General features: G+C 33.6%; 1 protein-coding gene across 4 annotated transcripts in view; it reads left to right on the top strand.

The window, feature by feature from the left end:
* The window catches only part of tspan5a (tetraspanin 5a), a 33739-nt gene extending 21828 nt beyond the window's left edge, over positions 1-11911 (top strand). Inside the window, exons 7-11 of one of the 4 annotated variants that reach the window (XR_002651040.2) lie at positions 1883-1999; positions 2127-2188; positions 7430-7455; positions 8992-9041; positions 9157-11911. Coding sequence is in view for 1 of the 4 variants with exons in the window: in XM_007239791.4 (XP_007239853.1) it covers positions 1883-1999; positions 2127-2188; positions 8992-9004 (192 nt within the window). In the remaining 3 variants the exon portion in view is untranslated. Of the gene's footprint in view, positions 1-1882; positions 2000-2126; positions 2189-3646; positions 3734-7429; positions 7456-8991; positions 9042-9156 lie in introns of all 4 variants that reach the window. The other 3 variants (XR_007440415.1, XR_007440414.1, XM_007239791.4) reach the window with 3 other exon arrangements.
* Positions 11912-12741: the final 830 nt, after the last annotated feature.

Genomic DNA, 12741 nt, shown 5'->3' with positions numbered 1-12741 from the left:
AGATTAGGATGTATCATCAGATATTAAGGAACGTTTTTGACAGCAGAGCTTCAGCCAATAATTTAGTATATAAACTGTGCACTAGTCACAGAAATCTGTGTGAGATGTAGCCCCCGAAACATTTCTAGACTCCGGGGTTGCCAGGTATAGACAGTGGGTTGGCTAACTGTAGCTGAGTGATTTACCACCACAACTAGCATAGTAGAAACGGGCATATTGGACACTGACATTATATATTCACTGATCAGCAACAGAGTACGACTCATCACCTGCTCACCTGTGTGGGCAGAAAACTCTATCCAGTGTTTGGAAACTCCTGTAGCCATTTCACACGCTTACTGAGTGTTCCTTTAAGTTTTTCTCTTGCTGTAAATTTGTTACTTTGAAAATCCCAAAACAAAAAAAAAAAACAGCTTTTGCCAATTTTCATTTTTATTGTTTTTTATTTTTATTTTTTTTTATTAACAATTCCAATATGGCATATTGAATGAACCAACTGAAATGCTCCAGAATTATTCTGACTAAAATTTTTTTATGTTTTCAAAGTCTGTCTTTTTATTCCCCTGTAAAGCTGCCATTTTGAAGATTCTAAGTTTTTATATTAAGACAATGTTTTCTCGTAACTAGTGTAATGTTTTTGGAGCTTTTAAAGTCAGTATTCATATAGTAAATGAAATGTTATCCTTAGTCTTATGTTTATTGAATAAAAAAAATGCTATTGTATCAATACCTCGTTAACCTCTGTTTTTGAACTTTTTGTTGTAACTTTTTGTTGTAATTTGATTTCCCATTCCTCATTATCGTTTATTTTTACTGCAAGATCTTGTTTCGACATTGACATTATGAGGCAAAGGGGAACATTGATTAATTTCTACTACGTCTTGATCTAAAATGATGTGCCATAAGATTCCTATGCAAATACTTAAACAGGCATATAGTGAGCAGAAGGAGCCCCCTGCAGGCCATTTCCCACAGACTTATAAAAAAATGTACAGCAGAGGTTTTCCAGTTACTCTAGAAAACCGTATTTTGACAGTAGTCTGTTCAACATATTTACATACACTTGATAATGGAAAAAAAAAAATTGGAGTTTACATTTATCAGACATCTAGCCAACAATCCAGCCAATAATCTCACAAAGGCATGTGATGAAAACATCAAATGTACAGCCATGGCTTTTTGATAATATACAGCTCTGGAAAAAAGTAAGAGACCAAAATAATGAATGTCTTTGATTTTTACCAAATTAAAAACCTCTGGAATATAAAAGAAGATGGATGATCACAAGCCATCAAACCAAGCTGAACTGTTTGAGTTTTTGCACCAGGAGTGGCATAAAGTGATCCAAAAGCAGTGTGTAAGACTAGTAGAGGAGAACATGCCAAGATGCATGAAAACTGTGATTAAAAACCAGGGTTATTCCACCAAATATTGATTTCTGAACTCCTTGCATTTAAGGTATGAAAGCTCTGCATCTTTTTTCTTATTTCAGCCGTTTCTCATTTCTTGCAAATAAATGCTCTAAATGACTGTATTTTTATTTGGAAATTGGGAGAAATGTCTGTAGTTTATAATTAAAACAACATTGGTAATTTTACTCACACATATACCTATAAATAGCAATATTAGAGAAACTGATTCAGAAACTGAAGTGGTCTCTTACTTTTTTTCAGAGCTGTAGACCCACTTACTCGATAAATATGAATCTTCATTTTTATGGTTATTAATATTGGCTATCCAGTAATGCTGCATTAGCTGCAGATTAAAAAGGAGGAGGCATGTGCTAGTCTGTGCTAGTATTTTATACTTAGAAATATAAAATTAAAACACAGAAATAGAAGTAGAAGAATACAGAGTTAAAGTTTCTGTATCTGTTTTTCAGAGTGATGAGCAGAGGACGTACATACATGTGAAAGGCTGCGTCCCTCAGTTTGAAAAGTGGTTACAGGACAACCTGACTGTAGTGGCAGGCATCTTTATAGGAATTGCACTTTTACAGGTGAGCCCATCTTCCACACACTCATCCCATACACTCATTTAATTAATCATACCGCAGACCTTTTCTACTTTAACTGTAAAATATCTGCAATCAATGTAATGAGCTTGTTCTGGTTTCTGTTTGGCAGATATTTGGAATATGCCTGGCCCAAAACCTCGTGAGTGATATTGAAGCAGTACAGGCGAGCTGGTGAGTGAATGCTGAGGAAGCTTTTTAAAACACATTCATCTCTGTCTGCACTGCTTCTGCACGCAGCATCTGCACCCGCATTCAACCAGCTTGCTTCCCACAGTTCACAAAGCAGGGCCTCCTTTTCTTATTCAGATTTCCAGCTTACCGAGTCATCTGTTGTAACTCTGGTAGCTCAGATTTTAAATTGGATTGAATTTGTACAAATTTTCTGTTAAATCAAATGCAACAGATCAGTCAATATGTTTTGTGGCTTTAGTTTTGTTTTTTTTTGTTTTTTTTAGGCTAATGAAACTAACAAAAGCTAATAGTTGTCCAGTTGAGCCCTTCCAACAAATAAGGAGCAGATAATAACCATTTCTGCTTTTTGTTATAAGTTACTCTATTTAGGTGATTCAATGAGTAAAGAAATGTAAGCCTAATGTAAATCACATTTTGGTTTGTTTATGTATAGTTGTCCAAAATAAATAATAATTAATAATAATAAAAAGAATAACTAATTAATCATTTATATGAATCTGGAAAAAATAAAAGACCACTTAAAACTTATGCGTTTCCTTGATTTTACCAAACTGAAAACTTGATCAGAAACCATCAAACCAAGCTGAACTGCTTGAATGTTTGCACCATGAGTGGCATAAAGTTAGTCAAAAGCAGTGTGTAAGACTAGTGAAGGAGAACATAGCAAGATGCATGAAAACTGTGATTAAAAACCAGAGTTATTCCACCAAATATTGATTTATGAACTCTCAAAACTTGATGAATATGAACTTGTTTTCTTTGCGTTATTTGAGGTCTGAAAGCTCTGCAATCTTTTTTGTTATTTCAGTCATTTCTCATTTTCTTCATATAAATGACAACACTTTATTTGGAATTTGGGAGAAATGTTTTCCGTAGTTTATAGAATAAAACAACAATGTTCATTTTACTCAAACATAAACCTATTAATAGCAAAATCAGAGAAACTGATTAAAAAACTGAAGTGGTCTCTTAATTTTTCCAGAGCGATATACAGAAAAATAAGGAGAGATGTATCTTTCAAGGCTGCCACCTTGTGGACAGTATATGAACATTAATATATGCTTTGCATTTAGTGTATTTTCAAGTATTTTCAAACAAAATTATTTTTGTTTTGTATTATGAGTATTATTAACAAAAAAATTGAGTTATCATTATTTTTTTGTTTATTTATTATACAGATTCTTTATAGTCAAAAAACTTTTATTAATTAAAATTCTTACTTTAAAAACATTTTCCTTATGTAATAAAACCCTGATCAGGTTCTCCCATCTTTCACGGGGCAAGCCTACACAGTATGTGTGTTTGTGTATGTGTGCGTGCATGAATGTGTGCGTGCATGAATGTGTGTGTGTGTGCGTGTGTGTTGCACACTTCCATGGCCATTGCTGTGCCAGCTCACCTCACCAGTTCACTTCTCCTCCCCCACGCTTTCATCAGGCTGCCACCCCCTTCTTACGCTGTCCGCCGCCCCCCATCCCACTCCAGCAAGAAAGTGCACTCATGAGCGAGGTGTGTGCTCACCTGGTGGGTGCAAGACGTATGACTCTTTCTGATCTATCTCTAATAACAGCCCTGAAAACCATTTCTTTTCTTCTCTCTCTTGTCTCGTAGGGTAGGGTTATTTAGAACCTTAACTTAGGGTGATTCTCTGAGACGAGGGCCTTTTGGATCATATTTTTCATGAAAATACCTTAAATTTATAACTGATGTCACTGGATTATTGATTAAATTTTTCACCTATTTTATAAAAAAATATTAATTATCAAGATTTTATTAGGCTTTTGTATTTTTAACATGGTCCACATCAACGTGATGAGGTGAAAATATAACACTGATAATATAGGAATTAATTCACATTTCAGTACAGTATGGATCCATTTAACTGTAAAAATTAATTACACTAAGACTTTTATATTTTTCTTTCCTGATTATTCCTGGCCTGGATACTGATCCCTGGGACTTCCAGTGTGAAGGGGGTAGAATGTTTAGCTAAAAGTGTCAATTATTCAATATTTAGCACATTATATATTTATATTTTTATTTTGCCTTATTGTTTTTTCCCCCTAAACAAGTATGTACTATCATTTATTTATATAACAGAGTTAAACTATTTAGTCTGACATCATCTTACAATACCCCCCCCCCCTTTTTTTTTTCTTTTTTTTTTTACGAAATTATACTGTTATTTAAAAATATTTCCTTCTAGAGACTTGTAGTATTATTTCTTCAATTATGTTGTTACGGGAACTAATTTATTCTAAATATAGGGGTCAACTGAATGCTGTTACATGGTTAAACAAAACTGGGAGACATGTTGAAATAATTTCCTATAAAATGTTTTTATTTTTTGAGAAAAAATATGTATTTAGTTAAAATACAAACATATGGTCAGCAGCAAAGATTTACTAATAATTACTAATTAATTATAATTATAATTAAATGATGATATTGGGCATGATGATGGGTTGGGGCACATAAAGGACACCCGATTCAGAGAATCACCCACAACAGTAAACCGTTCTCCTAACACTAACAGCCTTTTACTAACATTAGAAACAGTCACTGATCCATCCTGAGTTCAAGACCCTCATAAAGCACTAACTTTATAATTGTACTATAAATGTGTTGTTTATGTTTTACTGTAGATAGTTTACTAGAAAAATATATATACAGTACAAGTCAAAGATTTGGGCACACCTACTCCTAAAATGTCATATTTTAACATTTGCCTTCACAATTGTGAAATAACACATATGGGATTATGCAGTAACTAAATATTTAACTAATTATTTTTTGGTTTTAAATTTGATTTGACTTTATAGAGTTCCCTTGCACATTCTTTGCATTCCATTAAGCAGCTTCTGAAGGAGCCAGCTTCCACATAAGCTGAGCACTCACTAACCTTTGAAATCTACAAATTTATCAATTATTGTAATAAAAAATGTAAATAGTAAAAAATAAATTAAAAAGTTAATACGACTAAGATTAGCAAGTGTGTCCAAAGTTTTGACTTTGAAATTAACATCAGTGAATCACCCCACATTAATATTGGTTGTAGTTGTGATTGTGCTGTTGCTAGTTTAATAACATTTAATAGGAGTGCATGATAATATTAAAATCACAGCAGCTGGCTGACAGTTGCTTAAATTAAGATTGGCATTGGATGCATGTTTAAATATGGTCAGTATTTCTGACCATACTGGTACATACTGGATGATATTGGTATTAGGGGTGGGCAATATTATATCGTATACAATATATATTGAAACAGAAATATCATGATATTAAAAATCCATATCGTGATAATAGGGCTGTTCTGTCTTAAAAGTAGTCTATTATTTACTGTGAAGCTTTAGGTGTATTTATTGTATAATTGTTTTAGTTTGCAGTTTATATGCATGCACTAAATATTCTGCATTATTATTTGCTGCATTATATTTTTTAAGCTATATTATTTATTTTGCCACATTATGATTATACTGTTAAACTATATTCCTGAAATGAATTATTTTATTTTTCCTATATCGCCAAGTATATCGTTATCGCAAAAATACCCTAAAATATCGTGATATTATTTTAGAGCCATATCGCCCACCCCTAATTGGTATTATAAATGGTATTTGTACTATTGATGTTAAAGTATTATTAATATTAGTAGTTTTTAGTATTTTATATTTATAGTATGAGGATGTGGATATGATATATTTGAAATATAACTGATAATGTTACTGTTGTCATTTTTAATAGTATTAGTGATGTTGTTAATATTTATAATAGTATTATTTATATTAGTAGCATATGTTTATGTGAAGCTGGATTGCTGTACTGAAATATCTATATTTTCTGTATTAATAACTGTATACAAAAAAGTAATAACAGTAATGTTCATCCAATTGTATTTATTCACGCTTTGCAGCTCTTATAATTATTTATGTACAGTATCAATATTGCCATATAGAGCTCTGGGAAAAAAATAAAAGACCACTTCAGTTTCTAAATCAGTTTCTTTGATTTTGCTATGTATACGTATATGTTTGAGTAAAATGAACATTGTTGTTTTATTCTATAAACTACAGACAACATTTCTCCAAACTTCCAAATAAAAATATTGTCATTTAGAGCATTTATTTGCAAAGAAAACAAGTTCATATTCATTAAGAGTTAAGAAATCAATATTTGGTGGAATAAACCTGTATTATAGTAACAGTTTTCATGCATCTTGGCATGTTCTCCTCCACCAGTCTTACACACTGCTTTTGGATAACTTTATGCCACTCCTGTTGCAAAAATTCAAATAGTTCAGCTTGGTTTGATGGCTTGTGATCATCCATCTTCCTCTTGATTATATTCCAGAGGTTTTTAAAGAAACTTATCATTTTTAAGTGGTCTCTTATTTTTTTTTTCCAGAGCTATATGAACATGAAAATATTGGAATATTAGATTAGAATGTTCTGCTCTTATCTCTGAACCATGAGTAAAAAACAGTTTTCAGGAATTGATGCATGGTTTAAATGGGAGCTGTGTGTGATCTGATTAAAAATAAATAAAACATGTAAAAGAAAAAACCCAACTAAAAGAGTTTTAGGCTGTCAAAGTATTTAGAAATTAAAAGTTTAAAATGATTTAGTGACACCAGTGAGCTAAGTTATGTAGTTTTGTATAAGACTTTAATGACCCGAGGTAACCCATGTACTTTAGAAAAGCTGCAAAAACTAATTTTCCACAGCATTAAACAGAATATTGAGAAACTTTTGATTCATCCAGGATTAATATAATCTGAGGTTATTTTTGCAGTTAATTTTTGCAGAAGATAAAAGGCTCTTGGATCTTTTAATGGTGCATTCATTGCATTATCCACCTCCCCAGGTAAAACTGATCACATCTGAAAAGGTCTTATGACTTATAACCATTACCTAAATAATGACATGTTTAATAATAATAATTTAAAAAAATGCATGTATTTTTTTCCTGGTGATGATGCACTGTGCCTTTAGTGGCATCATCCTTTTCTCATTCTGTTTGCTTCTAATTCTTTTTGACTTAAGTTTTCTATAGTGAATCCTGCTTAATATTGACAGCAGAGACAACACAGCTGAAACTGTCCAGCAACTTACAGACCACACTCTCTCTACACACTACATCTACATCTCTACATCTCACACACTGTAAAACTGGAGTGCATCAGTTAATGGTGTGATTTTTTTTTTATTTCTTTTTAAGCCTTCAAAACTGTAACATGTAAACCGGCGAGTATAAATCCATCCTTCTCATGCACAATAAATCATTTGCTTAAGATGTAACCAAGTAGAGATTAGCATTTATTACAAGTCCTGTAGAGCTTTAGGTACAGCTTGCACTGTTCCAGTAGTGCCCAGTCACAGTCCTCGATGGCCACAGCACTGCAGATTTCAGCATTTCCTCTGATTCAGCAGATTAGCTAAATTACCAAGCACTTAATGAGATGAATCGAGTGGGCTAGACTTTGTCCAGTGTTTTTTAAGTACAACACTTTTTTCAGTCTAAATAAAGCCATATGGTTTCAGGCCAGATGCAGAACAGAGATCTCTGTGGATGTGAAGCTCAGTCTGAACTGTGCATACCAGATTTACTTAGAAATTGTTTGGTATGACAAGGAAATCATAGTCATGTGAATAAATTTTGGTAAAATATGAAAATATAGGTTTTATTTAGTATAAAATATTAATAATAAAGTTTTTTTTTTTTTTTTTGGCACTGCTGTGGTTTCAGTACTGGATAGCTGAAGACAGCTGGCAAATATAAAAGTATTTTGCATGACAGTGATGTTTACATAAAGATTTAGTCCCAATCCCTATTTTCCCCTTTTCCTTTTGCCCTTTGGAACAGAGTTAAAAAAGTTAAGTTGAAATCCTCCCCCTAAGGATTGGGACAACCTTTGAAGCACCCGATACAGATATAGTTATAGCATTGGGAGATGCTAAAGTTCAGCAACCTAGCTGCTAAGTAACTAGTTAACCAGCTATCTAACTAGCTAGTCAACTATTTAACCAGCAGCTAGCTAGATAAACTAGCAATTTTCGTTAGTAGTTTCTTCTCAGTAGCTATCTGGCTAGCCAGCTAGCCGCTGGTTAACAAGGTTACTACCTAGTTAGCTATTGAGATGAACTACTAACGACTTTCTTCATAATAAGCATAAAATAAATAGCTAGTAGTTTTTCTCAGTAGCTATGTAGCTAGCCGCTGGTTAAATAGCTAGTATAAAATAAATCGCTAAATAATAAATAAATAAAATTTATAAATAAAAATAAATAAATAGTTTAAATAAATCGCTAGTAGTTTGTCTCAGTAGCTAGCTACCTAGTTAACCAGCGGCTAGCTACATGGCTACTGAGAAAAACTACTAGCGATTTTTTTTTTACGCTTGTTATGAAAATGGCCATAAAACATTGAAACTACACACTAAACTGTGGTAATATTGAAGGACCATGTATCCCTACCGTTCCCCCCTACCCCTCTAGTCTAACAAGAATCATAACCATTATCCCTAGGTGTAAATGTGCAAAACAGAGGGGTAGGGCTAAGAGATGAAATGGGATTGAGTCTTATTATTATGACCAAAAAAAAAAACTTATTGTATTTTACTGAACAGTGGCTAATTGACAGGTTGTACAAATCAAGATTACCATGGCTTTTTTTTGCAGCTAAGCTAAATGGGCACAATTAGCTCTCTGGAACGTGGCCAAAAGTGTCTAAACACATACTTTACTTGTCTTAATTTGTCTTAATTTCTTTCTCTTGTGCAGCTTGTTCACCTGATGTGGCAGCTTCCCATCGTCCTCTCAAATATTTACAGGTAACAAACTAAATCTATACACCTGTACAAGATAATATAGCTACTACTACTGAATCAGTAATAACTGTCTCAATAAAATCTGTAGTTTCTAAACGTTTGTGTGTTTCGCCCACAGACAGAACTACGCCCGAACTGGAGCGCCAGCAACGCAGCAAGACTCCACATGCCAAGTTCACTGGATGGAGTTGTGTGTACAAATGTGATCTGTACCATTATCTTTTACTATGTGTATATATGGATTTTTCTAAAGTGTTTCACATGTCAAATACTTGTGTAAGAAATGTAAAAAAGGGGTGTGGCTATATATGTGTGTCTGTATATGTGTGCGTGTGTGTATGTCAGATCCATTGCAAGTGTATATGAGTGTGTGTTTACGCACTGCATGCCTCTCACACTCGCAGTGAGCATCCCATAATACATTATTTCTACAGCTTTTCCCACCCTGATCTCAATTTGCTGCATCTGTACTACACTACGCTGCTTTACACAGACAATAACAATCAACAGGTCTGCCTGTAGTACAAGTATAGAAGGAAAGTTCCAATGACTGTAGAAGACATTCTATTTCCTTTTCTTTAACTGAAATAAAGCCAAAATGATTCACCATGCTGTCAAATTTGCAGCCAGATTTGCTAAGCTAAGTAAACAAAACTGTAATTTAAAAAAAGGAGTGCTAGATGTTAATCTACACAGATTTCTTTCCTAAAAAAAAGACATTTATTTAGAGTAAACCTAGATTTCCAGATTGCCACGAAGGCAAGGTGTAGCAGCATTAGCGGCTAAAAAATACATTTATTTAGAGTAAGCCTAGATTTCCAGATTGCCACGAAGGCTAGGTGTAGCAGCATTAGCCACGGTTAGTGCTAGTAAACAGTGCTACACTGAGGAACCCTGAGTGTTCCGGTAAGCCAGGGTGATATTAGCTAGCGGTTCATCCTACATAGATTGTTTTAACACTGTAAACATGCAGGCTACAGTCCGATATATTTGCCTCTGAACAGTGAAAGAGGCACATTAACCAGGCACTTAGCCTGGTTAATGTGCAAATATGTATGTCAGATCCATTGTAAGTGTATATGAGTGTGTGTTTCTGCACTGCATGCCTCTCAAACTCGCAGTACTGCTGCTACACCTAGCACTTAGCCTGGTTAATGGGTAATGCTAATTCTGCTCCAGCCTCTGTGCTAGCCAGGGTTAGCAGCAGGCTACAGGCCGATAATACTCACCTTTAAATACTTACTCACCGGCGAAAGAAATAGTGCTTAGCAGCTAATGCTAATACTGCTCCAGTCTCTGTGCTGGAGAACTAATCTGAAACTCCTTTATACATAAAGCGCACCGGATTAGAAGGCGCACTGTAAATTTTTGGAAAAAAATTTTATTGCATCTTGTAGTGTGAAAAGTACAGTATTATCACAGGATGACTCTAGACGTGATAAAATATGTCAATGGGCAGTTGTTCAATTAAATGTAATAATCTTTGAGTATACAGGACAATATAGTAAAAATCTTGTCCAGCTTTGATAAATTGGACATTCCAGCTAAAGAAAACCGTTGTTAAGAGGCTTACATTTTTTTTTTTTTTTACATGTAAAACAAGGTTCTTAACAAAAATAAAAATGATTATAACAGTTATAATTTTAACTAGAAGTCTTATTCAGTACTAAGTATATATTTTTTGTTTAGAGTTTTGGAAAATCCTGTAAAAACTTTTTTTTTTTCTCTATATTTCAGCAATGAGTCCATGATGTAATTGGCTCATATATGTTCTAGGTGTGCCAATATTACACAATTATGAATCACAGCTTAACAGCTCTTCACGTTTTTTCAATGCACATCATAAAACTCCTATCATAAAACGTCAGGCAAGCCTGTCCATTGTTATTCAGCTGTGTGCTACAGATACAGTACTTAGAGACGAGACTAAGAAAAGCTGGCATATATATTTCTGTTTTGTTTTTTTATTATTAAACCTATTTGGATGTGTGGAAGTGTGTGGATGGCCTTGTATATGGAAGCATAACATTATGGAGACATACATTATGAAAGGAAACATGTAATACAAGAACTTTAAGGGCAGTGTTGGTAAGTAAATATTCATACTCTTGATTTCAGCTTTTCTTTTCTTTGTTTACTGTTCAAACTCAATGCAAATAATGCAGTGTCAGCTTGTTTCTATATATTTTAATCCATTTACATGCTGTTAACATGATGTTAACTATCGGGGTGCATTGTGATGTCTCAGAGGGGTGTAAATAGTCTGCGTAAAGCAACAGTCTACAATCTTTTCTGAACAAACACTTTCTTCTACAGAAGTAAAACGAACAGTGACAGTATTTTTAGTTGGGTTATAAAGTAATCAGAAGGATGTTAGTTCTGAAGTCAGGCGTAGAGATATATAGATGGCTGTATATATATTTAGCACATTCAGGATGCTGATCTGAGGTCAGCTGTTTTTATTCTTCGAGAGCTGTGTATCAGATTAACATGAACTCATGTTATAGAATGCTTTCAACCAGGGTCACAGTATGCTTTGACATGTCTAAAACACTTCAGCCTTTGTAGAAGCCACATATTTTTAAAATGAATTATTACAGTAGTTTTCTGTGCATCATCACTCCTTTGACAATTTATTTAAAGCATTAAACTGAATAAGTTCATAAAACAAGAGTGTAAATCTGTATTAACGAGAAGGATGTACAAATTTGTATGGAAAATGTTTTATTAAAATAATGAAGTGTGTTAAAGGAGGGGAGCAGATGCAGATATGGTGATAAGACTGTTGTTGTTCATTTGGTCGAATAAACCAATGTGCTGACCTGCTGACTTCGTGAAGAACTGTATTAATATTAAAGCTGGAGAAGGGATCACTAGGTGTGCTTGTTGTGGTGATTCCATCACTGGTTACGTCCATATGGGTTCATATTTTTTTAGCAGAACAAACTGCTCTATAAAGCTATTAATGAAATCAGGGTGTGAACATCACTGCATCTTAGTGTTAGTGTTACATTTATCAGTAACATTTTCTGACCTTTGAGCCTAAATTCTATAGAAAATAGAAATCAGGTGTAAAACGAAAGTATTTATTTCCAGCGTTATACTTTTTCATTTCATTTTAATTTCTGAAAAAGAAAAAACAAATACAGTATTGTGCAAATGTTTTAAGCACCTGTGAGAATTTCAGTGAAGAAAAAGCTTCCTATCTGTGAAGTGTTTATTAGCTCAGTAAAACACCAGCATTACATTAAATACAAACAGCAATTTTATAAAACGCAGAGCTTTAACGTCCCTGTTTTCCTTAAAACATCTCCTAATCTCTCCTCATCTGAGTTTAATAGAGTTATTTCTAGTTCTCATATCAAAACCTGAGCTGCTGACGGAATTGAACATATACACAAGCTGGCTGTAATCTGGAACTATACTTTGTTCTTCAGCTTGTCTCACAGGATATAACATACTTAGTTAAAAATGAGAATTCATTGTTGCGTTTTACTGTATGTATGTTTGTTTGCATCTGTTCAAATCATATGTGGTGCTTTTTCAGGTAAGAACACTCATATTGCTGAGATAAATGGATTAGTGTAATTTGCTTTAAAACGTGCTCAAAACAATTGCACAGTACTGTATATTTTTTTAATTTCTGGGAAAATGAAACCATATCTTAAAGTAATTCACTTTTTTTTAGCATCTTGTAATATAG

This window comes from Astyanax mexicanus, chromosome 8 (genome assembly GCF_023375975.1).
Source record: "Astyanax mexicanus isolate ESR-SI-001 chromosome 8, AstMex3_surface, whole genome shotgun sequence".
Lineage (NCBI taxonomy): Eukaryota > Metazoa > Chordata > Actinopteri > Characiformes > Acestrorhamphidae > Astyanax > Astyanax mexicanus.
Note: the sequence above shows the minus strand (reverse complement) of the source record. Positions and strands in the feature narration are given on the sequence as shown.